This window comes from Triticum urartu, chromosome 2 (genome assembly GCF_003073215.2).
Source record: "Triticum urartu cultivar G1812 chromosome 2, Tu2.1, whole genome shotgun sequence".
NCBI lineage: Eukaryota > Viridiplantae > Streptophyta > Magnoliopsida > Poales > Poaceae > Triticum > Triticum urartu.
In genome coordinates, this window is record NC_053023.1 from 462128580 (window position 1) to 462153783 (window position 25204).

Consider the following 25204-nt stretch of genomic DNA (forward strand, 5'->3'; position numbering starts at 1 on the left):
AAAGGTGACATTTGATGCATAGGGTTGGATGACCACCCTCCCAACCGTCATCCGTGGACATTTGATGGTGTTTTTTTTTGCAGGTAAAAAAAAACATGTCATTCGATTTTGTACATTAGTGTCGGGCTTGTAATATAGCTGAAGAATTTGGTGATTGTTACGAGCAACAGCAAGGAAGAGAATCAAACACGATATATTTCTGCCCTGTTCAAAAATATTCCTGGACCAATCCACGGGGTAGGATATACAACATTTGCTTTTCTTTCCCTTTGTTTTTCCAGATTCTCTGCTTTGTTACATGTAGAAATGCATAAGAAAACTAGGTAGATATACGCGAGTTTGTTTCGGGATGATTCCTTCAGACAGAAAGATCATCTCTAATCAACTTGCATGAGTTGTTCCTATCAATCCCTCCCCATCCCTCCGTTTATTCCTTACAAAGACACCATCTTATCCTCGTATGTTCCGGTGGATTAACTCCCTACTTAAGCCAAACTTTAGCCGGTACTGATAAGATCGCGCATAGTACTAGCACGTAGTAATATTTTTTGTTGGACAATCTTCGATCAGATCCGAATTAGTATATGTCCACCACTCCTCTTAACAAATCTACGGTCAGATCCAAATTAGTATATGTCCACCAATTTTACAGCAAATTTAGGGCGCGTCGGATTCCCTCCGCTCCGCGGCTCCGTGCCGGAGCGGAGTGGCAACCAGTTACAAATCGCGGAGCTAGTAAAACGGTGCTCCGCCTGCTCCGCTTCGCGTAGGGCCGCCGAATAGACGCTTACTCTCCCTGGTTTAAAATTAATTGGCAATGTTATAAAACTAACGTTTCTTAAAATTGTTTTTCTTAGCTGTCCGGTGCGTATGATTCCACGCGTGAATCCCGGGAAACAACACTAGCCCGCTATAAATCCCGCGTATGATAGAAGATAAATAGATTGAAAGTTTTCTTGCAAAAAAAGCAACTCTAACGGACCCCGCAAAACACGCGGAGCCGTAAAATTCCAGCGAGTATGCGGGCTCGGCCCAATTTTCCGGCCAGAACAGAGCCCGCATACTCGCCCAGCCCGCAAAAAAATTTACCGCGGCCCGCAAACCACACGCCCCGACCGCTATATCTACGGTTACGCGGCTGCTTTGCGGGTCGAAACCCTATCCCCCGCCGCCGCCGAGCCATGCGATCCCCACCCCCTTCTCCACATTTCTCGCCGCCGGTGACCACCTCCGCCGCCTCCAGCCGCCATGTGGAGCTCCGGACGCGGCTCCAGCAGCAGATCCGACGGCGGAAGCGACCCAGAGCGCGAGCGGCGCGTCCGTTCGGACGGCGCGAGGAATCGTGGAGCCCGGAAGTGGACCAACCGCGTCCTGTCGCCGCCGGCGAGCTTCCGCGTCCGCGAGACGCAGGAGTACGACCGCCGGCGCGCGTCCTTCTCCGCCGCGGCGAGATCTTTGTACGCCGGGAGCTCCTCTTCCGGCACGGGCCTTCTCCCCGTGAAGAGGGAGTGGTCGGAGGACGAGGACGAGCCGGAGGAGTTTGACTTCGTCCCCGTCAAGGAGGAGCCCGAGGAGCCCGCTCCGCTCGGCCGCCGCGGAGTAGTCGGGCCGGAAGACTACGTTGTCAACGTCGACGCTGTTGTTGAAGGAAATATGCCCTAGAGGCAATAATAAAGTTGTTATTTATATTTCCTTATATCATGATAAATGTTTATTATTCATGCTAGAATTGTATTAACCAGAAAATTAGTACATGTGTGAATACATAGACAAACAGAGTGTCACTAGTTTGCCTCTACTTGACTAGCTCGTTAAATCAATGATGGTGGAGGCGAATATTTGAGTTATGAGTTTGGACTTTATTTGAAACAATGCGGAATAGTTTCGCAACTCACGCCACCTGGAACACCACAGCCTAATGGTGTGTCCGAACATCGTAATCATACTTTACTAGATATGGTGCGATCTATGATGTCTCTCACTGATTTACCGCTATCGTTTTGGGGTTACGCTTTAGATACAGTTGCATTCACGTTAAATAGGGCACCATCTAAATCTGTCGAGATGACACCTTATGAACTGTGGTTTGGCAAGAAACTCAAGTTGTCGTTTCTTAAAGTTTGGGGATGCAATGCTTATGTGAAAAAGCTTCAACCAGATAGCTTGAACCCAAATCGGAGAAATGTGTCTTCATAGGATACCCAAAGGAGATTGTTGGGTACACCTTCTATCACAGATCCGAAGGCAAGATATTCATTGCTAAGAATGGATCCTTTCTAGAGATGGAGTTTCTCTCGAAAGAAGTGAGTGGGAGGAAAGTAGAACTTGATGAGGTAATTGTACCTTCTCCCTTATTGGAAAGTAGTTCATCACTGAAATCAGTTCCAGTGATTCCTACACCAGTAAGTGAGGAAGCTAATGATGATGATCATGAAACTTCTGGTCAAGTTACTACCGAACCTCGTAGGTCAACCAGAGTAAGATACGCACCAGGGTGGTACGATAATCCTGTTCTGGAAGTCATGTTACTTGACCATGACGAACCTACGAACTATGAGGAAGCGATGATGAGCCCAGATTCCGCAAAATGGCTTGAAGCCATGAAATCTGAGATGGGATCCATGTATGAGAACAAAGTGTGGACTTTGGTTGACTTGCCCGATGATCGGCAAGCCATAGAGAATAAATGGATCTTCAAGAAGAAGACTGACGCTGACGGTAATGTTACTGTCTACAAAGCTCGACTTGTTGCAAAAGATTTTCGACAAGTTCAAGGAATTGACTACGATGAGACTTTCTCACCCGTAGCGATGCTTAAATCCGTCCGAATCATGTTAGCAATTGCCACATTTTATGATTATGAAATTTGGCAAATGGATGTCAAAACTGCATTCCTTAATGGATACCTTAAAGAAGAGTTGTATATGATGCAACCAGCAGGTTTTGTCGATCCAAAAGGTGCTAACAAAGTGTGCAAGCTCCAGCGATCCATTTTATGGACTGTGCAAGCCTCTCGGAGTTGAATATACGTTTTGATAGTGTGATCAAAGCATATGGTTTTATACAGACTTTCAGAGAAGCCTGTATTTACAAGAAAGTGAGTGGGAGCTCCGTAGCATTTCTGATATTATATGTAGATGACATACTGTTGATCAGAAATGATACTGAATCTCTGAATAGCATAAAAGGATACTTGAATAAGAATTTTTCAATGAAAGACCTCGGTGAAGCTGCTTATATATTGGGCATCAAGATCTATAGAGATAGATCAAGACGCTTGATTGGACTTTCACAAAGCATATACCTTGATAAAGTTTTGAAGAAGTTCAAAATGGATCTGGCAAAGAAAGGGTTCTTGCCTGTATTACAAGGTGTGAAGTTGAGTCAGACTCAATGCCCGACCACTGCAGAAGATAGAGATAAAATGAAAAGTGTTCCCTATGCTTCAGCCATAGGCTCTATAATGTATGCAATGCTGTGTACCAGACCTGATGTGTGACTTGCTATAAGTTTAGTAGGGAGGTACCAAAGTAATCAGGAGTGGATCACTGGACAGCGGTCAAGAACGTCCTAAAATACCTGAAAAGGACTAAGGATATGTTTCTCGTATATGGAGGTGACAAAGAGCTCGTCGTAAACGGTTACGTCGATGCAAGCTTTGACACTGATCCGGATGACTCTAAGTCACAAACTGGATACGTGTTTTTATTAAATGGTGGAGCTGTCAGTTGGTGCAGTTCCAAGCAAAGCGTCGTGGCGGGATCTACGTGTGAAGCGGAATACATAGCTGCTTCGGAAGCAGCAAATGCAGGAGTCTGGATGAAGGAGTTCATATCCGATCTAGGTGTCATACCTAGTGCATTGGGTCCAATGAAAATCTTTTGTGACAACACTGGTGCAATTGCCTTGGCAAAGGAATCCAGAACCAAGCACATCAAGAGATGCTTCAATTCCATCTGCGATCAAGTCAAGGAGGGAGACATAGAAATTTGCAAGATACATACGGATCTGAATGTTGCAGACCCGTTGACTAAGCCTCTCTCACGAGCAAAACATGATCAGCACCAAGACTACATGGGTGTTAGAATCATTACAATGTAATCTAGATTATTGACTCTAGTGCAAGTGGGAGACTGAAGAAAATATGCCCTAGAGGCAATAATAAAGTTGTTATTTCAATTTCCTTATATCATGATAAATGTTTATTATTCATGCTAGAATTGTATTAACCGGGAACTTAGTACATGTGTGAATACATAGACAAACAGAGTGTCACTAGTTTGCCTCTACTTGACTAGCTCGTTAAATCAATGATGGTTATGCTTCCTAACCATAGACATGAGTTGTCATTTGATTAACTAGATCACATCATTAGAGAATGATGTGGTTGACTTGACCCATCCGTTAGCTTAGCACGATGATCGTTTAGTTTGTTGCTGTTGCTTTCTCCATAACTATACATGTTCCTATGACTATGAGATCATGTAACTTCCGAATACCGGAGGAACACTTTGTGTGCTACGAAACGTCACAACGTAACTGGGTGATTATAAAGGTGCTCTATAGGTGTCTCCGATGGTGTTTGTTGAGTTGGCATGGATCAAGATTAGGATTTATCACTCCGATTGTCGGAGAGGTATCTCTGGGCCCTCTTGGCCCTCTCGGTAATGTACATCACAATAAGCCTTGCAAGCAATGTAGCTAATGAGTTAGTTACGGGATGTAGCATTACGGAACGAGTAAAGAGACTTGCCGGTAACGAGATTGAACTAGGTATTGAGATACCGACAATCGAATCTCGGGCAAGTAACATATCGATGACAAAGGGAACAACGTATACCGTTATGCGGTTTGACCGATAAAGATCTTCGTAGAATATGTAGAAGCCAATATGAGCATCCAGGTTCCGCTATTGGTTATTGACCGGAGACATGTCTCGGTCATGTCTACATAGTTCTCGAACCCGTAGGGTCCGCACGCTTAAACGTTCGGTGGCGATCGGTATTACGAGTTTATGTGTTTTGATGTACCGAAGGTAGTTCAGATTCCCGGATTTGATCACGGACATGACGAGGAGTCTCGAAATGGTCAAGACATAAATATCGATATATTGGAAGCCTATGTTTGTACATCAGAATGGTTCCGGATGAGTTCGGGCATTTTCCGGAGTACCGGGAGGTTACCGGAACCCCCCGGGGGAGTATATGGGCCTTATTGGGCCTTAGTGAAAAAGAGGAGAGGGAAGGAAAAGGTGGGAGGCGCGCCCCCCTAGCCCAATCCGATTTGGGAGCCCCCCTTCCTTTCCTTTTTGCTCTCCTCCCCTTCCTTCTCTCCTACTCCTACTACATGGAAGGGGGAATCCTACTCCCGGTGGGAGTAGGACTCCCTTAGGGCGCGCCATAGAGAGGGTCGGCCCCTCCCATCCTCCACTCCTTTAAATACGTGGGAAAGGGGCACCCCATACACACAAGTTGATCATTCATCTTTTAGCCGTGTGCGGTGCCCCCCTCCACCATAATCCACCTCGGTAATATCGTAGTGGTGCTTAGGCGAAGCCCTGTTCCGGTAGCAACATCATCACCGTCATCACACCGTCGTGCTGACGAAACTCTCCCTCGAAGCTCTACTAGATCGTGAGTTCGCGGGACGTCACCGAGCTGAACGTGTGCAGATCGCGGAGGTGTCGTATCTTCGGTACTAGATCGGTCGATCGTGAAGACATACGACTATATTAACCGCGTTGTCAAAACGCTTCCGCTTACGGTCTACAAGGGTACGTAGACGATACTCTCCCCTATCGTTGCTATGCATCACCATGATCTTGCGTGTGCATAGAATTTTTTTCAAAATAACTGCGTTCCCCAACAGTTGTGGCCGCCATCGCCGAGCGGAGCGTGCGCGAGGAGGCGGAGCGCTAGCACCATGCCAAGGAGCTCGAAGACCTCCAATGGCGGCAGGCGGTTGCCGCCAACCTCGCCGCCAAGGAGAAGGACGAGGAGTGGCGCCGCATCCGCGAGGAGCAGAGGGCCAAGTACATCGACCTCTGCAGCTCCAGCGAGGAGGATTGAGCGTCCTTCTCCTCCACGGCGTCGTCCATGGACGCAACCTCGCCGCCGTCAGATCCCCACCCCTCTAGTACTAGTATTAACGTAGTATGTAGTATGAACTATGTTTGTAGTGTTTGATCTATGTAGTATGTGATGAACTACTCGTGTCAACGAGGTACAATTTCTCCCGCGAAAGTGTTTTTTCAAATTATGCAGTTTTAGATACGGTTTCTGTTCGGCCGCACTAGTTTTTGACCCGCAAATGAGATCTTCATGAAACTGCAAACGCGTTTTGCGGGTCGAGTTTTTGCAGGGTCTGCTAGAGTTGCTCTAAGGATATCACGGGTGCCACTGTTTCATGAAACTTGACACGTGAGTAGAATGGTCGATCAAGTTTGATACCCAAATTTTTTTAGATTTTTATTTATTTATTCTAGTATTTTTATGATTTCACTATTCATGTGGATGCATGTGGAACAATGTTCACCGTGTATTTTGACAAAACAGATCATATTATCTCTAGTTAATCAGATCTTGTCACATTTGAGCTGCTTGAAGTCTGATGGAATGCAAAGTAGTCCATATCGCTATTTCGGTTATTGTTTACTGCTGTGAACTGAGCAATGCACGCGCATGTGCATCATGTCCAACAGTAAGTGCATATCTCAGAAAAGAATGTTGTGGATATTCCATCCAAGGACACGACATTCCCTCTTTCTTTCTTTTTTGCAGGTAATACTCTCTTAGTTTCAAAAAATGTAGTGCAAATCAAATGTGTCTATAGTTGATGTGACGCCCCCGATTTAATCGTACACTAATCATACACGCAAACGTGTACGATCAAGATCAGGGACTCACGGGAAGATATCACAACACAACTCTACAAATCAAATAAGCCATACAAGCAACATATTACAAGCCAGGGGCCTCGAAGGCTCGAATACAAGAGCTCGATCATAGACGAGTCAGCGGAAGCAACAATATCTGAGTACAGACATAAGATAAACAAGTTTGCCTTAAGAAGGCTAGCACAAACTGGGATACAGATCGAAAGAGGCGCAGGCCTCCTGCCTGGGATCCTCCTAACTACTCCTGGTCGTCGTCAGCGGGCATCACGTAGTAGTAGGCACCTCCGGTGTAGTAGAAGTCGTCGTTGACGGTGGCGTCTGGCTCCTGGGCTCCAACATCTGGTTGCGACAACCAGGTAGAAGGGATAGGGGGAAAAGAGGGAAGAAAGCAACCGTGAGTACTCATCCAAAGTACTCGCAAGCAAGGAGCTACACTACATATGCATGGGTATCAAATGGAATAAGGGTATCATATGTGGACTGAACTGCAGAATGCCAGAATAAGAGGGGATAACTAATCCTTTCGAAGACTACGCTTCTGGCAGCCACCGTCTTGCAGCATGTAGAAGAGAGTAGACTGAAGTCCTCCAAGTATCATCGCATAGCATATCCTAACCGATGATCCTCCCCTCGTCGCCCTGTGAGAGAGCGACCACCGGTTGTATCTGGCACTTTGAAGGGTGTATTTTATTAAGTATCCGGTTCTAGTTGTCATAAGGTCCAGGTACAACTCCAAGTCGTCCTGTTACCGAAGATCACGGCTATTCGAATAGATTAACTTCCCTGCAGGGGTGCACCACATAACCCAACACGCTCGATCCCATTTGGCCGGACACACTTTTCTGGGTCATGCCCGGCCTCGGAAGACCAACACGTCACAACCCCACCTAGACCAACAGAGAGGTCAGCACGCCGGTCTAAACCTAAGCCCTTAGCACACCTGCACGTTGCGTGGGCGGCCGGAAGCAGACCTAGCCTAGTAGGCGTTCTAGTCCAATCCAGCACGCGCCGCTCCGTTGCTGACGTCACGAAGGCTTCGGCTGATACCACGACGTCGAGTGCCCATAACTGTCCCCGCGTAGATGGTTAGTGCGTATAGGCCAGTAGCCAGACTCAGATCAAATACCAAGATCTCGTTAAACGTGTTAAGTATCCGCGAACGCCGACCAGGGCCAGGCCCACCTCTCTCCTAGGTGGTCTCAACCTGCCCTGTCGCTCCGCCTCAAAGTAACAGTCGGGGGCCGTCGGGAACCCAGGCCCACCTCTACCGGGATGGAGCCACCTGCCCCTTCAGCCCCCATCTCCGAACAGTATCACAGGTAAGGTAACTGTGTAAAGTATATTGTATATGCCCGTGATCACCTCCCGAAGTGATCACGGCCCAGTAGTATAGCATGGCAGACGGACAAGAGTGTAGGGCCACTGATGGAACACTAGCATCCTATACTAAGCAGTAGGATAGCAGGTAATGGTAACAACAGTAGTAGCAAGGATAGGCTATGCATCAGGATAGGAATAACGGAAAGCAGTAACATGCTACACTACTCTAATGCAAGCAGTATAGAGAAGAGTAGGCGATATCTGGTGATCAAGGGGGGGCTTGCCTGGTTGCTCTGGCAGAGAGAGGGGTCGTCAACTCCCGTAGTCGTACTGGGTAGCAGCGGCGTCGGTCTCGGTGTCTAGCGAGAGAAGAGGGGGGAGAAACAATAAATATTTAAGCAAGCATATGCATAGTGATGCATGACATGTCAAGTAACGGCGTTAGAGGTGCCCTAACGCGGTAGTAGGTGATACCGGTGAAGGGGGATAACATCCGGGAAAGTATCTCCGGTGTTTCGCGTTTTCGGACAGAGGAGCCGGAGGGGGAAAGTTGCGTGTTCGCTATGCTAGGGATGCGTGGCGGACGAACAGGCTGCGTATCCGGGTTCGTCTCGTCGTCCTGAGCAACTTTCATGTAGAAAGTATTTTCATCTGAGCTACGGTTTATTTTATATGATTTTCTAAAGTTTTAATCATTTTTTGATATTTAATAAATTATTTAATTTAATTCAAAAATGGATATATGACATCAGCATGATGTCATGCTGACGTCAGCAGTCAACAGGGGTTGACTGGACAACCTGACGCGTGGGTCCAATGGGACCCACCTGTCATACCCTGTTAGGTTAATTAGGGTTTAGTTAAACTAATTATTGTTTAATTAAGCTAACAGGTTAATTAGATTAATTAATCAAGGTTAATTAACTTAATTAATTTAGCTAGTTAATTAATTAATTAATTAAATTTATTTTTTTATTTTAATTATTGTTTTGTTTATTTTTATATGCTTTTTTTAACGTTTTGGGGCGGGCCCCATGTGTCATTGTGCCATGGGGTCTTTAGTGCGCGCTGATGCTAGTGGGTTACGGGCGCTGGGTGCGTGGGCGCCAGCCCAGCAGGGTGCTCGCCCAGGCCCTCTGTGGCGCAGCGGGGCGCCGGCGGCCACCGCAGCCAGCTGCGGCAGCCGAAGGGGAAAAGAGCAGCAGCATGGCAGCGCCGGCGCGGGGCGGCGGTGGTGGCGAGGTCGGACGTGCGCAGCCCCGACGAAGCGGCGCGGCAGGGCAAGCCAGCAAGGCGGGCAGCGAGCCACAGGCGACAGAAGGAGTTCGGGGCGCCGTGGTCGTCGGCGGGCATCGGACGCCGTAAGGCGCGGCAATCGACGTCGAGGGGGTGGGCGTCGGCAGCGGCGACAGTAGAAGCAAGCAGCCGCGCAGGGGGGGTGGACGCGCGCGTGAGGCGCACGGTGGGGGGGTTCTGGCGGAGCGCATAGTAAGCGCGGTGAGCGCACGCTCACCGCGAGCGCGTGTCCGGCGAGGTCGGCGACCTAAGGTGTCGGGTAGGGAAGGAGGGACAAGGGGAAAATGAAGGAGGCGGGACGCTCACGTGCGACGTGAGAAGGGGGGGCGCCGAGGCTTGATGCGGTCCGGTGGGGGAGGACGGGGACGAGCGACGGGTCGGCGACGCAGATCCGGCGAGGAGGAGGTCGAGGACGGAGCGGTCCGGCCAGGAGGAGGTTCGACGAGGTGTTGGGCGATCCCGCGAACAGCGGCGAGGGGCGACGATGTGGGCGGGTTAGGGCGCTGGGGCCCCGGTCCAAGGAGCTCCTCTCCCCTGTGCGTGCGTTGTGTGGTGGCGGCGGTGTGGGAGGACGAGGGGAGAGTGGGGGATCGTGGGGGAACCGTGGTGTAGTGGGCTAGGGCTGCGGGGTGAGGGGTTATGCAGGGGCGCGACTGGGCCAACCAGGTGGGTGGCCCAATGGCTTGCTGGGCCGGAGCCCAGTGGGGGGGGTGTGTGTTTCCCCTTTTTTTTGTTAGTTTTCTTTTGTTTTCCTTTTCTGTTTTTTTTAACCTTAATTGCTTTAGTCTAAGTAAAACACAGTAAGAGTCTCTAAATTAGTGTTACTAAATATTCCACTACCACAATTAACTTGGCACATTAATTAAAGTAGTTTGTATTTGTTTATTAATCTAAGAGCATTTAAATAATAGTTTTACACTGTTTTAATTTATTTAGTGCATTTAAGTATTTTATTAAAAGATGATTTCTGCACCAACATTTATTATGGATTATTTGACACATTAGGAACAATTTAGTTTTGACTTTTGAAAACTTTAATTGTTTTGACTTTAATTCAAATTTGAATTTGGATTGGTTCTGAACTAACACGAGATAATCAACAATAATCGAGGTGACGTGGCATCATTAGCAGAGGGTTACTGTAGCTTGATTACCCGGGCGTCACAGTTGATCAAGTTTTAAGAAAAATATATTAGTATGCACAATACAAAATTAGAATCATTAGATTCGTCATGAAGTGCCCTAATTTATTTAACATTTAGAAAGAAGGATTCCCCGTTTGGAAAAACATTTAGAAAGAAGGATTCAGAAACTACTATAAATTGACATGAACGGAATACCTCGAGCCTACACACCGCACAAGTACAGAACAAACATACAACGACACCTCACCTGTGCAATGGACATCGGTTTGTACAAGCGTGCCAGAGCAACGAGGCACAAGGCGGCGATGCCCTTCTACCCCCGGTCGCCAGCGGCGGCGGCCCCTGCCGCACCGGTCCAGGCAGGCAACAAGGAGATGCCCCCCGCAGCAGCGCCATGGCCGCTGACGCCCGCTCCGCCGCCGGGGGTGATCACTGTGCAGGTGATGGCGCCTGGCAACAGCAAGCACTGCAACGGACCAGGAGGCGACGCTGACGTTGACCGCCGTGCCGCCTTGTACATATCGATGGTGCAGGAGCGGCTCAAGCGCGAGGGCATGCACGAGCGCTGACGCGCCGGAGGAATAAGTACACTGCTGATTCGTAGCGAGCTTTCCGATCTTGTTTTGCTTGAGTGATGCCGTACGTGTGTTTTGTAAAATCACATGATGTTTGAGTTGAACATATGTAATCCGAGCTTAACATACAAAGTTACCAACGTCTAAGATCACGAGAGAGACAGTCCATGCATTCGTAGCAATGTGATGTGATCAAAGACGTTGTTTGATTGACTTCAGTGCCCTTAGTCATGCCCAGTAATATGATGTAGGTTTGTCCTGAACCTCAGTAACAATTTTTATCTTTTTATGTTTCCTTTTTCAAGGAGGAAGACTGTTCTTATCTTTGACCAGACAACAGCAGAAAATTGATGTTCCAAATGTTTAACAGTAAGATGGCAGTAGGATATCTCTGGTCAGTATTTAGTGATTTTTCTGCCTTCTACAAAACATCAACAGATGCCTATATGAAATGAAGAACATGCGTACCTACTCCATAATATTCCTCTCCAAGAAGCAGCACAACTGATCAGGGTGTTCACAAGTCGGTGGTACTAGAAGATTACAGTACTACCAAAATCCATATCAATCTCTATTCGCTCTCATTTTGACCGAGCACTGTTGTACGACAATAGATTAAGTTTCTCTTATGTTGCTAATAGTAGCACAGGATGCGACGCCATGGACCGGCAGTTGGAACTCCCCGAACCCCAGCGAGCAGCAGAACTCGCTCCACACATCAGGCTAAACATGAGCAAACTTGATCTCCATGTACTGGCAACTTTGCAGTCAAGCACCACTCTTGATTCGACACCGAGCTGCTGTAGAGTTTAGGGACAGAAAATAAGACACGGAATAAGTTCTGTCGTAGCATACCTAGTTACTCTTTGTTAACCAAAATTTAACATCTGCCCAAAATCTTGAGTTGCCTATTTTATGGAAATCTTGTGTTCAGTTATTACCATACTGTGTTATGCAAGAAACCAACATGATCCTTATTCTAAACTAGATGATTTGCCATTTTGCCAGATCTTGTTTGAGAATGATAGAACAGTTTCCTTTTGAGAATGATTAAATAATACACTTCTATTTATGTGGACCAATTGTATACCTAGCAGAAAGCTGAATTATATGCATTAATATTGTATATCTACCACTCCAAGAGTGTGCACTTGTGCATCTGCCATACATCCGTCAGAAATTGCTCTAGTACCATTGCAAACATGACAAGTAGATATTTTTAAACTTTGATGACAAGTACCAGACAAGTTTCACCATGGTCAAATGACCCTACTACCCTTAAAAGAGAAAACATGTGTTTCATATAATTTCAAAAACAAAACTAAAAGTGTGTTTTTTCACCTCATATAGGGCTATCAGTAGCAAATAAACACTATTTCATCTCTTGCTAATGGTACCAAAGCTATTACATCAGTTGTAATTATAAATTTGTATAATTTTCCAAACTTAGTGGTATATGTACAATTTTCCCCATTTGTTTTACCCAGAACTATTGGACATCGCACAACTCAGTCATGGTTTTCGGAATGATGAACCTCTACCCATTCACTAAAGGCAATGTTCAGGACATCGGTAATTGATAGCATATCGGTCGGGTGTTAAGTAGGGATAAACGGGCGAATTTTCTAGTTAATCGGCTGATAAATCAATTAATCGGCTATCCGGCAACCCGCCGAGTAGCGATTAACGAACCGAGATGGCGATTAACTGGCCAATATTTGGAACAATGTCTAAAGGTTTGGCTTGTGAAACCATATCAGCTTGGCCAGCATTGATCCTAGGAGAGCAGAATTAATTGGGTGGAAATGAGAGGAATAGGTATTGATCTGGTGCCATGTGCATAGGAACAAATTTCTTGGTTGTTTCCCAGAAATTGGGACAGGAAAGATTTGGACAGCCCGCACAGAGCTAAAATGCAGACTCTTCTCAAAGTATGGCAAGATTTGGGAAGCCCGTGTAAAGGCAAAATGCCAACTCTCTCAATGATTTGTATTATAAGGGTGTATCTAATAGTAACGAAGTTGTACAGACAGATAATAGTATGTATCATGGCACATGTCCGGCACGTTGACACCATATCAAAGTAAGATATCCATCAAAACTGTTTGAAATTGTACAACTTGGTCATGGTTTTCCAAATGATTAAGTGTTACCCATTCGCTAAATGATTAGCTGTGAACCTTATCAGCTCAGCCAGCATTGATCCTAGCAGAGCAGACTCGATAAGTTGGAAATGAGAGGATTGGGAATCTCTTTGGCGGTGCATAGAATCAAATTTTAGGATTGTTTCACAAAGTTTGAGACTAGAAAGATTTGGGAAGGAGACCCCCGAGTCGGAGGGTGACTCGAGTGGAAAACAACCCCTAGTCGCCTCTGGCCTTACCCACCATCTCCCCCTCCTTGCCACCAGCTAAGTCATTGCGGCCACCAAGGACGGCGGCAATGAGGCACCCGTCGCACTTTGCTTTGGATTGTCCATGCTCCTAATATGGTCGACAAATGGATGGTGGTCTCTGGTCATGTTATTGGTTGTTCCCGGCATGCTCCCTTCATTCCTAGGTCGTCCCCGTCATCCCCCTTCCCATCTCGGTCATCTAAGCCAGATCCAGCTCCTCTTGTTCATCTCGATAGCACATGCACACAATAGAGCCGATTCCTTAGGAAATGTTGCTAACCACCACGCCTCCTAAATCCTCTCAACTAATGGCTTGATAGTAGGGATTAATCGTGAACATGAGCTACACATGTACATGTATATAAGCACTAGATGCCAATGAATATATAATCATGAGTTGCATCCCACTCTACATGGTATTAGAGCGGAAGTTCGTGACCAACGTGTCGACCTCGCGCATTTCGTGGACGATCATCTTATTGTGCATGAATTACTCATCAATGGAGGAATCACCCTAGTAGAGGCCGAAGAACTCATGCAGGAGGAAGACGATGTGTTGCACATTGTTGTCTGGAAGGGGCCGCAACCTTCGTCCAGACAGAGTAGGGGTCGTCGCCCTCGCAAACCACAATGTTGAAAATCTCCTAGGAGACCATCAAGTAAAGCCAATGAATGATGGTGGCGTCAACGGGGGACCAGTCATGGTCAACCTTCATGGCTTCATGGCTTGCACGCCAACAGACCAATCGTCGTGATCACAAATTTGGAAGGAGCGGAAGGCAAGGGAGAAATATGTTTTCTAAACATAGAAGGTCGAGTCATTTAGGCCAGGACGAATCGGAACATATTCAGAAATGTTGACGTGGCGAAGGGTAGCAATGTTGAGAGACTCGGCTAGCGCGCTAGAGAAAGGGTTGGTCTTGCCGAAAGACAGAGGAAGTAGGAGAATTCATGCGTGAAAGAGTTCGACGCCTTGCAACAGGACAAGACATGGCAACTCGTCCCACGACCATGGCACACCAATGTGATCAGTAGGAAGTGGGTCTTCCAACATAAGTTGTGTCTCAACAACACTCTTGAGCAGTACAAAGCACGGTGGGTGGTTCACAGCTTTCGACAGCGTACCGGCATCGACTTCACTGACACCTTCACGCTGATTGTCAAACGATGCACGGTCCGCACTGCCCTCTAGCTCACGGTCTCTCATGTTTGGCCGGTGCACCAGATGGATGTCTTCAGCGCCTTCACGGCAACCTCGACAAACAGGTTTTCTGCCATCAACCTATCGGCTTCGTCGATGGCGACAACCCCGACCATGTATGTCTACTCTCTCGTTTGTTGTAGGAGATTAAGCAAGCACCACATGATTGGTACTAGCGGATCACGGCGTGCCTTCAACTACTCAGCTTTTGTTCCATGCAATTTGATGCCTCACTCTTTGTGTATCGCCACGACGCTGCCACGGCATACTTGTTGCTCTACATCAACGACACATATTGACGGTGTCCTCCAGCAAGCTCCTTCTATATATGACCGCCCACCTATGCGCCGACTTCGCCATCAAGGACCTTTGTCCTCTACACTACTTCCTCAGCATTAAAGTGATGCATCCTCGGACAGCTTCTTCCTCTATCAGCAGAAGTATGCACACGAGCTGCTCAAGCGCACCGGCATGCTTAACTACAAGCCCGCGGCAACACCCAGACGCCATGGCAAAGCTCTACACACACGATGGCTCGCCTGCACCGGACACCCCCTTCTAGTGCTTCATCTGGCACACTACGGTATTTCACACTCACCCGACTGAACTTCAAGTATGTCCTCCAATAGGTGTGCCTCCACACGATTCTCCAGTACATTTGTTGCACCATGGTTCTCAGCTCATCTTGCACGTGGCGTCCTCAATCGACAGTGTGGCGTACTCAGACACGGAGTGGGTCAATTGCCAAGACACCCGCCACTCGACGTCCAACTATTGCGTCTGCCTCAGGCCATCGCTCATCTCGTGGTCCTCAAAAAGACAGCCCACGGTGTTGCACTACAACACCAAGGCGAAGTACAAGGTTGTGGCCAATGTTACCATTGAGTGTTCGTGTGTCATGGCCTTGTCAACTTCTTCATGAGCTGCACTGCAACGTCTCCAAGGCAACCAGGTGTACTGTGACAACGCCTCTGCCGTTTATCTCTCCACCAACCCCATGCATCATTGACGCAACAAGCACATCAAACTCGACATCTATTTCATGCGTGAGCAGGTGGCTCTCGTGCGTGTTTGTGTTCATCATGTTCCCACAGCCCAGCTGTCTACGGATATGATGGCAAAGGGGCTACCGACATCAACCTTTGAGGAAATTCGATCCAGCCTATGCGTCGTAGGAGTAGAACCGGTTCCTTAGGATTGGTTGCTAACAGACACGCCTCCTAAATCTTCTTAGCTAATGGCTTGATTGTTAGGATTAGTTGCGGACGTGAGCTGCACTTGTACGTGTATATAAGCATTGGATGCCAATGAATGTAATTGCGAGTTGCATCCCAAACCTTCTTCCTCTCTACACGGCCAAATCCGGTAGCGATTCCATCGGATCTAGTGCTCATGCCTCTCGTCGACTCGTAACGATGGTTGGACTTGATCGCTTGTCACAGACCAGCCTGGCACCACATGGTCATTGGGAGGGCTGCATGTCATTGGCTTGCAGTGGTGCGGCCATCTCCAATGGTTCAACCTCCTCTTCTGGCCCCACAGCTAGCCTTTGTCCCGCTCCCCTACCCCTTGGTTGTTGGTAACGGTTGGCGCCCTCTTTGCTGCTCGCACGCCCCTCCTGCTCCCCCTCGGTTCATGTCCGTCCACCCCGCAGTCCTCCTATGGCCTTAGTGGCGGCTGGTCCAATAGCGTTGGGCTGGTGGCCTCGTTCACTCGATGACGCAATGCCATGCTCAAGCAAGTGGTGTTTGTTCAAGGTTGGTGGCGGACTAGTCCATGTGTTGCTTGTGCTTTAGTCATTGTCGTCGTTGTAGTCATGTTTGGGTCATGTTGTTGCCGACTGTTGCACAAGCTCTTGTAGTGGATGTTTTCCTGATTTCATGTCATACGCGGCACTATTGCTCTTGTCTAGGTTGGGTTTGATGGTCTTCTAGCCACAGACCGTCAATTCTTGGTTTGGCGGTTTTAGGTCGGTTTGGTTCTGCAGTTGGGTCGTGTCTCTATGATGTTGTATGGGTCATGCCTTTTTGGTGTTGTATCATCTTAATGAAACATGCAGCTCTCATGCATGGTCCAGGAAAAAAAGATTTGGAAAGCCCACACGGAGCCAAAACGTAGACTCTTCTCCTGCCCGATGTTTCATAGGCGCATCATGTCCTTGCGGTGAGGGAGTGGCCTTACAACAAGTTTGGGTTTGCCTTCGAGCCCATGAGACGGCCCTCCACAAGTGTATTCAGTGCCCTTTATCATTCAAGTTGGCAATTTGATAAACAGTGGCTTGCGATTGGGAGCATAGTGAACATGCGGTCCTTTGAATCAGTGGATGAATTGAGGGAAGGGACTACATTGTTACACCAAAATACAGTTGGCAGGAGCAGTCAAATCCTATACATCCTATGGAAGGTCTGGAAAGAGTGCAACAAGATAATTTTCAATGCAACTAGGATAATATCTTCCATTTTCTAAAAAAAATATTAGGATGAACTACCATGAGATGGCTTCTCTAGCTTTGGGGACAATAATCGACAGGCAGTTAGTGCTACAGACATTTGGGTGTAGACTACTGTAGGATTGAGGGTTTCTTTGGTCTTGGTACTGTAAAACAGTGCCCCACTAAATCACTCCTGCTACTGAAAAGGCAATGCTCCTGGCGGTTTCCTCCAAAAAGAAGATAAATGCTCAAAGCTAAGTATCATGAGCATTATATATTTGAGAAAATCGAATGGCAGCAGAAATATTCATGGCAGGTCCGAAAAAAAATGGTGAGCAGCACGTCTACAGTAATTGCTGTCGCACATTAGAAATGTCATACAATGGACAAAATGCAGTTAACATTCAATCATCAAGTACAAAGTTACAACTTCCAAAACAGTAGTGTGAAAACCTGGGTTTCTACTTGGTGGATGGACTGCTTTCTGCAGGAGCATCCCAACTTAGGTCGATAACTGACTCTGTACTGTTTGGTTCTGCAGAATGAACCAATATTAGTGTCAATTCGAATTCCTTATATACTGAAAAAAAGAAGGAATCACGGTTTCATGGGTAATCAACTATCTAACTCACCTTAGCTTGCAAGACTTTCTGGCTTTCGCTGAAATACTGATTAGGATGATTGATTCCGGTATCACATGAGACACCATGAGTTGCCTCAAAAGTCATTGTGCAAGCTAGCTGCATTGTCGCATGGATCAGATGATTTGGTTAGTCGATAATAGAACACTGCTAATGAAACTAAGGACTGGGGTAAAGTACCTGATAATGCCTGTTCTTCACTTTATCGAGTATCCCTTCCAAAGCATTTCCACCGACACCCATATTGTTGAGAGCTGCTCTCAGGTTCTCTTCACTACGAATACAACACAAAAAAAGGGGTAAACACATGAAACAAATATTAGGAGCAATTCAGTAAATTTCCTGGATTCTTTTGGGTTCAACATGCTGCCATTCAGGTCAGTCCAAAACCTTTAACATGCAGAATACAAGGCCCCATATTCTCATACTTCAGAGACACTGTTAGGCAATTAACGCTAGAAGAAAGTTCAGGGTAACCACAAAAAATATAAGCTTTTAGCTATTCTGATAACTATTATTTAAAGAGGACACTATGAATGAGAATAATACCCAAAATGTCGATAAGGGCAACCATGATGATCACCAACACCAGGTGTAGCGGAGATGATCTTTTGACATGAATATGAAGTGTAATCCTGCAGCAACCATTTAACAGGTTATCAATTTTCCACCAAAAACGGCAAGAGTTACTAATATTAAGTTATGTACATAGAACAAGGGGCTTACCGTTCGTTTTCCTTCTTTTCCATAATTGTGTCTGATACTATATGCATATTCCTTGTCAAATCGCTCAGAGCCAACCTTATCCGTAAGAGATTCAGCATCAGTGAAGCAATAGAGACTAGAAACTATATCTGATTAACTTACAGCACTACAGGTAAGAGTGCAGTAAGTAGTCATACAAAAAGTATTGCTTAACACAACTTCAACATCATAAAAACACTGAGAGGTTTGCATATGGTTTCTCAACAATAAAAGTTTTCTTGGACACTTCCACAAAAATAAAGCTGCAGATTCATATATTCACCAGGAAAAGTACAGGTACCTTCTGAGAGAATTCCGATCTCCAAAATGTGAGAGCATCCTCCAGCTTTAGCCCAGCACCCTAAATAATAAAATTTCAGAAGTACATTAACACGGCATACATAAAATAAATTATTGGCGCTTATGAAACTAAGATTCAGCTTTAACTCATCGTATTACCTTGAGGAAAAGACCAAACTGCATTCTACCCCCGTGTTTGAGATGATGGTTTTCTCTCAACTGCCAAAAAGCAAACACTGAATAACCTGATCAAGAGGTAAGCCATGTACATAACTTTTAAGGTGCCTGACCTTCTCTAGCATATGGCGCATACAAAGAGGGAAAGAAGTTCTAGCCAGTTGATCAATATCCTTCGGCGAAATCTCGGTAGCATCATTTGGCTGTATAAAATATTGATTATAAACCAAAAGGTTCAGTAATTTAGTGAAGCATCAAAAATAATGTGTTGAAAAGTACACGTGTAACAGTATACCTGAGAGTAATCAGGTCCAAAATATGCATTGCTTAACGCCTCAACAATCTGTTCAAGAAATATACATCATACATGTTACTAGAAGATAAGCCTGAGAAAAAAACTGGGAATTGTGCATTTATACTTACAGGAGTCAACCTGTCCTTTTCTTGTTCCTTAATGGTCGCAGTCCATTTCCTGTGCTTGAATTGTTTCAGGTATTAGAGATTGTCTTTACTCATATACAGCCATACAAGTGCTAAGTTCAAAAACAAATGCCAAGATGGAAGGGAAGTTCAAAGTAATGAAACGATGTAATCATGCAAACAACTACAAACTCAAGTCTTTTATTTGTCTAAACATGAATGGAGGCTGATCAATGAGACAAAGAACACTATTGTTATGTATGCATAAGGTACAAGGGAGATACAATATTGCTAAAAATACACAATCAGGTAGCATATATCAAGACCACAAGAAATATTTCCTACAAAATAAGCAGGTACAACTTTGAAAAATACAAGGTTACCATTTACCTATTTGTTAAAACAAGTGCCTTTGAGATATTGCAGCGGAACTGGGTTACCACAAGTGAAACCACCTGGCATATTTATGCAGATATGTTTAGCATGGGCATTAACCAAATAAGAAGTGTGCATTCTCATGTTCACATCAAACCTGACTCATCGCAACATAAGCATAGCCCTTTGAAAGGAATACTCGGCGGCTGGCAACAAGATCTGGAACTTCTTCAAAAGGTACCTTAATTGGGTTTAAGCATTATTTAGTTAGGTTGCTCAATCACAGGAACAAAAACTTAAAACAAATATATGGGATTTCAAACTAAGATAGACTGTGCACATACCTTGAAGAACACAGATTCAACTGCAAAATGAAATACAAAAAGTTAGCTCGTAAGTTCAAGAACACAAATGCCAATAAGAACATTTCTACTTGAACAGCATAAAGAGCAATTGACAAATGGTGACAAAGGTTGAAGTACTAAAAGTTTCACATCACATTGCTATGCATTGCAAATACATTTTCTTTAGAGATATCTCCAGAGTTCAATCCCAGTGGTCCATCCACTGTATCAATACATAACTAGTCGTGATTTCAGATCATACAAACAATTGGACGTAATCCAAAGCAGATTATTCTGTAATTTGTTATAATGCCTTGGAATAGAAATCTGCACCTAAATAAGTTAAAAGCAGTGACAAATCCAAATTGAATATGTGGGCACCTGTGCCACTTATTTTCAAGGTACAAATCAAAATAAACCAGCAAAGAGTGTTCCATACCGCTTGCCGATTGACCAATGGAACGTGCAACTTGGCTTAACTTATCTTTCACAGCCTACAGCGTGAAACCAAGAAGTTACATTACTCTGAAGCATCAACATCCAAGTGCTCAACTATTTTATTAATGTCCATAATCTATACCTCGAATTCCGAGTGTGGCAATGCTTTGTATGGAAGCTGAAACTCACTCATAAGAAGCCTCTGAAAAAGACAGTAGGACAGGCATGGTTACAACATATGGAGTATATTATTTTCCTTTAGTTCAGTTACATGATAAATAGAGAAGAAGCCACCTGTGATTCAGGACTCTCGAGACGAAAGCGATACCGAAACAGTGTATTTTCCATGGAGAGAAACCACTTACGCAATTCCTCCCTAGAAGGTAGGTAAACAAACAGTGTTCCAATAAGTTGATCAAAATCGCAGAAACAAACCACCAGCCTGATGAATCCAAAATGTAACTGCAAGAATGTTATGCTTACGTTCTGCAGTATACAAGACGGAGCACAAAGTGAGATATTATGTCCTTGTTCAAAGCCTCTGCTGGATCCTGGTGCCTCATATGTGCCTTCCACAATTCACTTACCTAAGTGTCAAGGAGAAGCATACATTTTAGTTTGATTCAAACATTTAATCACCATTCATAACAAGGCTTCAGATATCTACATTTAACTTGCTTGCCTGGATATCAAGGAGAAGCATATGCTAAATCCATAACTAGACTTACCAAAAATTTACCTTAATATATACTCGATCTAAGAAACACTCGCAACTTCAATTTATAACACATTAAATTTTATCAAGAAATTTTCAAATAATAAAATGGAAATATCCAAAAGGAACATCGTGTGGACATCTAAAAGAGCCTGAGTTCAACTTATAAATTGCCCATGCGTCTCTTCTAAATCAAACTCAGATCGAGGTCTACACGCAGCAAGATTTACTGATACTTTCACCTGCTTGTACCAAAAATCTGCAAAAACTCCCAAAAATGTAGCTTTCTCACGGAAGGCACAGAAATAGATCAACGGAGCAAGAAAGAATGGCTCACCAGTTTCTCCATCTCCTCTGGCCTCTTCCCCCGCGATAGCCCATCCGAGATCCCCTTCAGGACTAACCAACACAGCACAGAAAATTCGCATGAAACGCTAACTGTTAATAACCAGATCTAAAGAGTTGCGCGGCAGAACGAGCCAAAAATTGCCCCACGAAACGAAGGCTGGTCAACGCACCTCGCAGGCGGTCGATGGCGAAGAGCTCGAACTCCTCCAGCCGCACCTCCAGCTGCGGCGCCACACGGTACGTTGGCAGGGCCCCCGCGCCGCTGCCTCCGCCGCTGGCGGCTGCGGCCGCCGCCGCGAGCTGCCGTTGGGATCGCACGATTTCCATGGCTGTGGGTGTTTGGTTCCAAGCGCGGCGGAATGAGTCTCTCTCTCTCTCTCTCTCTCCTCTGCGACGGGGGGGTAGGGGAAGGGGATTGGGGATTTTTCTTCCGAGTTTGGCGGGAAATGGGTGTGCTTTTCCCGCGGCTGGACGGTCAGCTTCTTCGTATGGGCTAGGCCTTCATTTTCAACTCCGTATACATTTAGGCAAACGGATTTATTTGGCGCCCATAGCGCCCTTTACTTTTTTCTTAACAAAGACATCATTAGATCTGATTGATATCAAAAATGACCCAACGGATAGATAATTGGACATAGAACGACCAGTAAAAAACAAAATTACATGTCTACGAACAATGGCAGGCTACGAACGGAAGTATGAGCAGGAGGCCGAAACCTACTCCAGTGCAGAAATGGGTACCCCAGAGTTGGGCTGGATCAAAGTAAACATGGATGGTGCTACGTCCAAAATGGGATCAAAAGGAGGAGCCGGTGTTGTATTCAGGAATCATAAAGGGGCTTTCCTTGGAGGCATATGCCATGTCTTGTCTGGGTGCACGGATCCTGCGGCTAGTGAACTGCATGCTTGTCGACAAGCAGTTCAATTAGCAGATGAGTTTAATGCCAATCGTCTGCATATTGAGACAGATAGCAAAGAGATAGCTAGCAAGCTTCAGAACAGGGAGAAGGACTTGTTCGTGTTGGGACCATTAGTAGAAGAGGTGAAAATGATGTTGCAGGCGCGGGAGCAGTGGAAGATTACCTGGGTTCGCCGCTCGGCGAATGGTGCAGCACATGCGCTAGCTAGAGAAGGGGTTTCTAATGACTTATGTAAGGTTTGATTACACCAACTGCCTGATTGTATCTTGCACATTCTATCGGCAGAGATTCCTGCCTTTTATGAATAAATAGGAACGGTTTGAATTTAAAAAAATACATTAAAAAGCATACTAATATTCTTTCTCCTCTGATTGTACGCCGTCCGTCGAAGTTTGAAAATTGCACTGAACCAATAGCAAAAAAAATAATATCGTTTACTTCGTACCTAATACAGGGCGCTCAGGTCCCTTCGCTATGTTTTTTAAGTAGACCGACCCATACTAGCATATTTCGTTGCATCGGTTTTGGGAACCCTAGAAGGTTCACACCGGGTTTTCTGGGCTGTTTTATTTTTTGTTTGTTCGGGACTAAGTTTTTCTCTGCTTTTTATTTCTATTTCATATTTTATTTTCAAATTCATGAACTTTCCCCAAATATATGAATTCTTTTTTAATCCTTTTTTTGAATCTATGAACTTTTTCAATTTCACGAACAATTTCAAATTATTATTTTTGAATCCGCGGACATTAATAATTCATAAAAACATTCAAATTAATGGACTTGTTTCAAATTAGCGAACTTTTTTCCAATTTGTAAAAAAATGAATTCTTAAAATTTTCTCAAAATTTGTGATCTTTTTCAATTTTGTGAACTTAAAAACCAAGTTTGTGAACTTTTTAAAAAGTCAAATGGTCCCATGAGCCGCGTGTTGTCTTAGCACGTGTGAGCGCCAGCAATTTAATGGGCGAAGGAGATCATGGCGGTGCTTTGGAGATGAAGATCAAAGGCACAAGATAATGATGGTCATATCATATCACATTTTGATTGCATGTGATGTTTATCTTTTATTGCATCTTGTTTTGCTTAGTACAGCGGTAATATTATAAGATGATCCCTTACTAAAATTTCAAGGTATAAGTGTTATCCCTGAGTATGCACCGTTGCAACAGTTCGTCGTGCTGACACATCATGGGATGATCGGGTGTGATAAGCTCTACGTTCACATACAATGAGTGCAAGACAGTTTTGCACATGCGGAATACTCGGGTTAAACTTGACGAGTCTAGCATGTACAGACATGGCCTCAGAACACTGGAGACTGAAATGTTGAACGTGAATCATATAGTAGATATGATCAACATAGAGATGTTCACCATTGAAAACTACTCGATCTCACGTGATGATCGGACATGGTTTAATTGATATGGATCACGTGATTATTTAGATGACTCGAGGGATGTCTAACTAAGTGGGAGTTTTTAAGTAATATGATTAATTGAACTTAATTTATCATGAACTTAGTCCTAATAGTATTTGCATATCTATGTTGTAGATCAATAGCTCGCGTATAGCTCCCTTGTTTTATTTTTGATATGTTCCTAGAGAAAACTAAGTTGAAAGATGATAGTAGCGATGATGCGGGCTGGGTCCGTGATCTGAGGCTTATCCTCGTTGCTGCACAGAAAAATTATGTACTTGATGCACCGCTAGGTGACAGACCTATTACAGGAGTAGATATAGACGTTATGAATGTTTGACAAGCTCAATATGATGACTACTTGATAGTTTAGTGCACCATGCTTTACGGCTTAGAACCGGGACTTCAAAAACATTTTGAATGCCACGGAACATATAAGATATTCCAAGAGTTGAAATTGGTATTTCAGACTCATGTCCATGTCGAGAGGTATGAGACATTTGACAAGTACTTTGCCTGCAAGATAGAAGAGAATAGCTCAGCTAGTGACGCGTACGACTCGGTCAATGACTGGTCAAAAAAGCCAACCCAGACATGCACCTCAAACCGGCCTCAAACGTCCGGGCTGACCGGCACCCTCATATCCAGCCCAAAATACGGGGCAGATATGGGGAGGTCTGTGCATGACCGGACGCGTGTGCCACATTGAATTCGGCCCATGCTGGCTCACCAGAACCCCATATATATTCGTCCCCATCCACTTCCCGGTCCAAACCCTAGCCACTCCACTCCGCCACCCAAGCTCCCCTCCCGCGATCTCCGGCCCTCTCCGGCATGGCGGGCAACGGATATGAGTCCTGCACCTCCAAATCCGTCGACCTCGAGCTCATCCCACGTGACCCCAAGGAGGAGATGACCGTCCGGCTTGCGCTCCGCCACTCCCGGGAGGAGGCCGTCCGACGTCAGCGTTCGGACTCCTTTTGTCGGGAATCCATTACGTCCGCCTAAATGCCATAAGGATCCACCGCAAGGTGTCGCGCCGCCTCACCGGAGGCAATGCGGTCGTCTGGCATCCGAACGCGGTGGCGGACGCGTGATGCTACCTCT

General features: G+C 45.4%; 1 protein-coding gene across 2 annotated transcripts; it reads right to left on the minus strand.

The window, feature by feature from the left end:
- Positions 1-11578: 11578 nt before the first annotated feature.
- LOC125537890 (probable DNA primase large subunit) lies at positions 11579-22171 on the minus strand. Of its 2 annotated transcripts, none has more exons than XM_048701216.1 (20): positions 21931-22171; positions 21750-21811; positions 21181-21284; positions 20992-21073; positions 20840-20899; positions 20699-20753; positions 20260-20279; positions 20073-20156; positions 19931-19995; positions 19544-19592; positions 19416-19463; positions 19234-19323; positions 19103-19162; positions 18945-19004; positions 18626-18700; positions 18449-18534; positions 18080-18173; positions 17891-17998; positions 17712-17793; positions 11579-12028 (listed from the first exon to the last, which is right to left on the minus strand). In XM_048701216.1, exons 1-19 carry the CDS (start codon positions 22085-22087, stop codon positions 17761-17763), a joined length of 1392 nt encoding a protein of 463 aa, XP_048557173.1. In that variant the 5' UTR covers positions 22088-22171; the 3' UTR covers positions 11579-12028; positions 17712-17760. The 2 variants fall into 2 exon arrangements, with proteins under 2 accessions (XP_048557173.1, XP_048557172.1); XM_048701215.1 differs by having other exon boundaries at positions 11579-12031.
- Positions 22172-25204: the final 3033 nt, after the last annotated feature.

What these genes read in the sequence shown, in the direction of transcription:
- LOC125537890 (XM_048701216.1), bottom strand. Translation starts at nt 22,087, where the DNA reads ATGGAAATCGTGCGATCCCAACGGCAGCTCGCGGCGGCGGCCGCAGCC. An exon ending in CAGAGGAGATGGAGAAACTG is followed by an intron (nt 21,285 to 21,749) that starts GTGAGCCATTCT and finishes CTTGACACTTAG; the next exon opens with GTAAGTGAATTGTGGAAGGC. An exon ending in GAAAAGAAGGAAAACGAACG is followed by an intron (nt 18,535 to 18,625) that starts GTAAGCCCCTTG and finishes TGGTTGCTGCAG; the next exon opens with GATTACACTTCATATTCATG.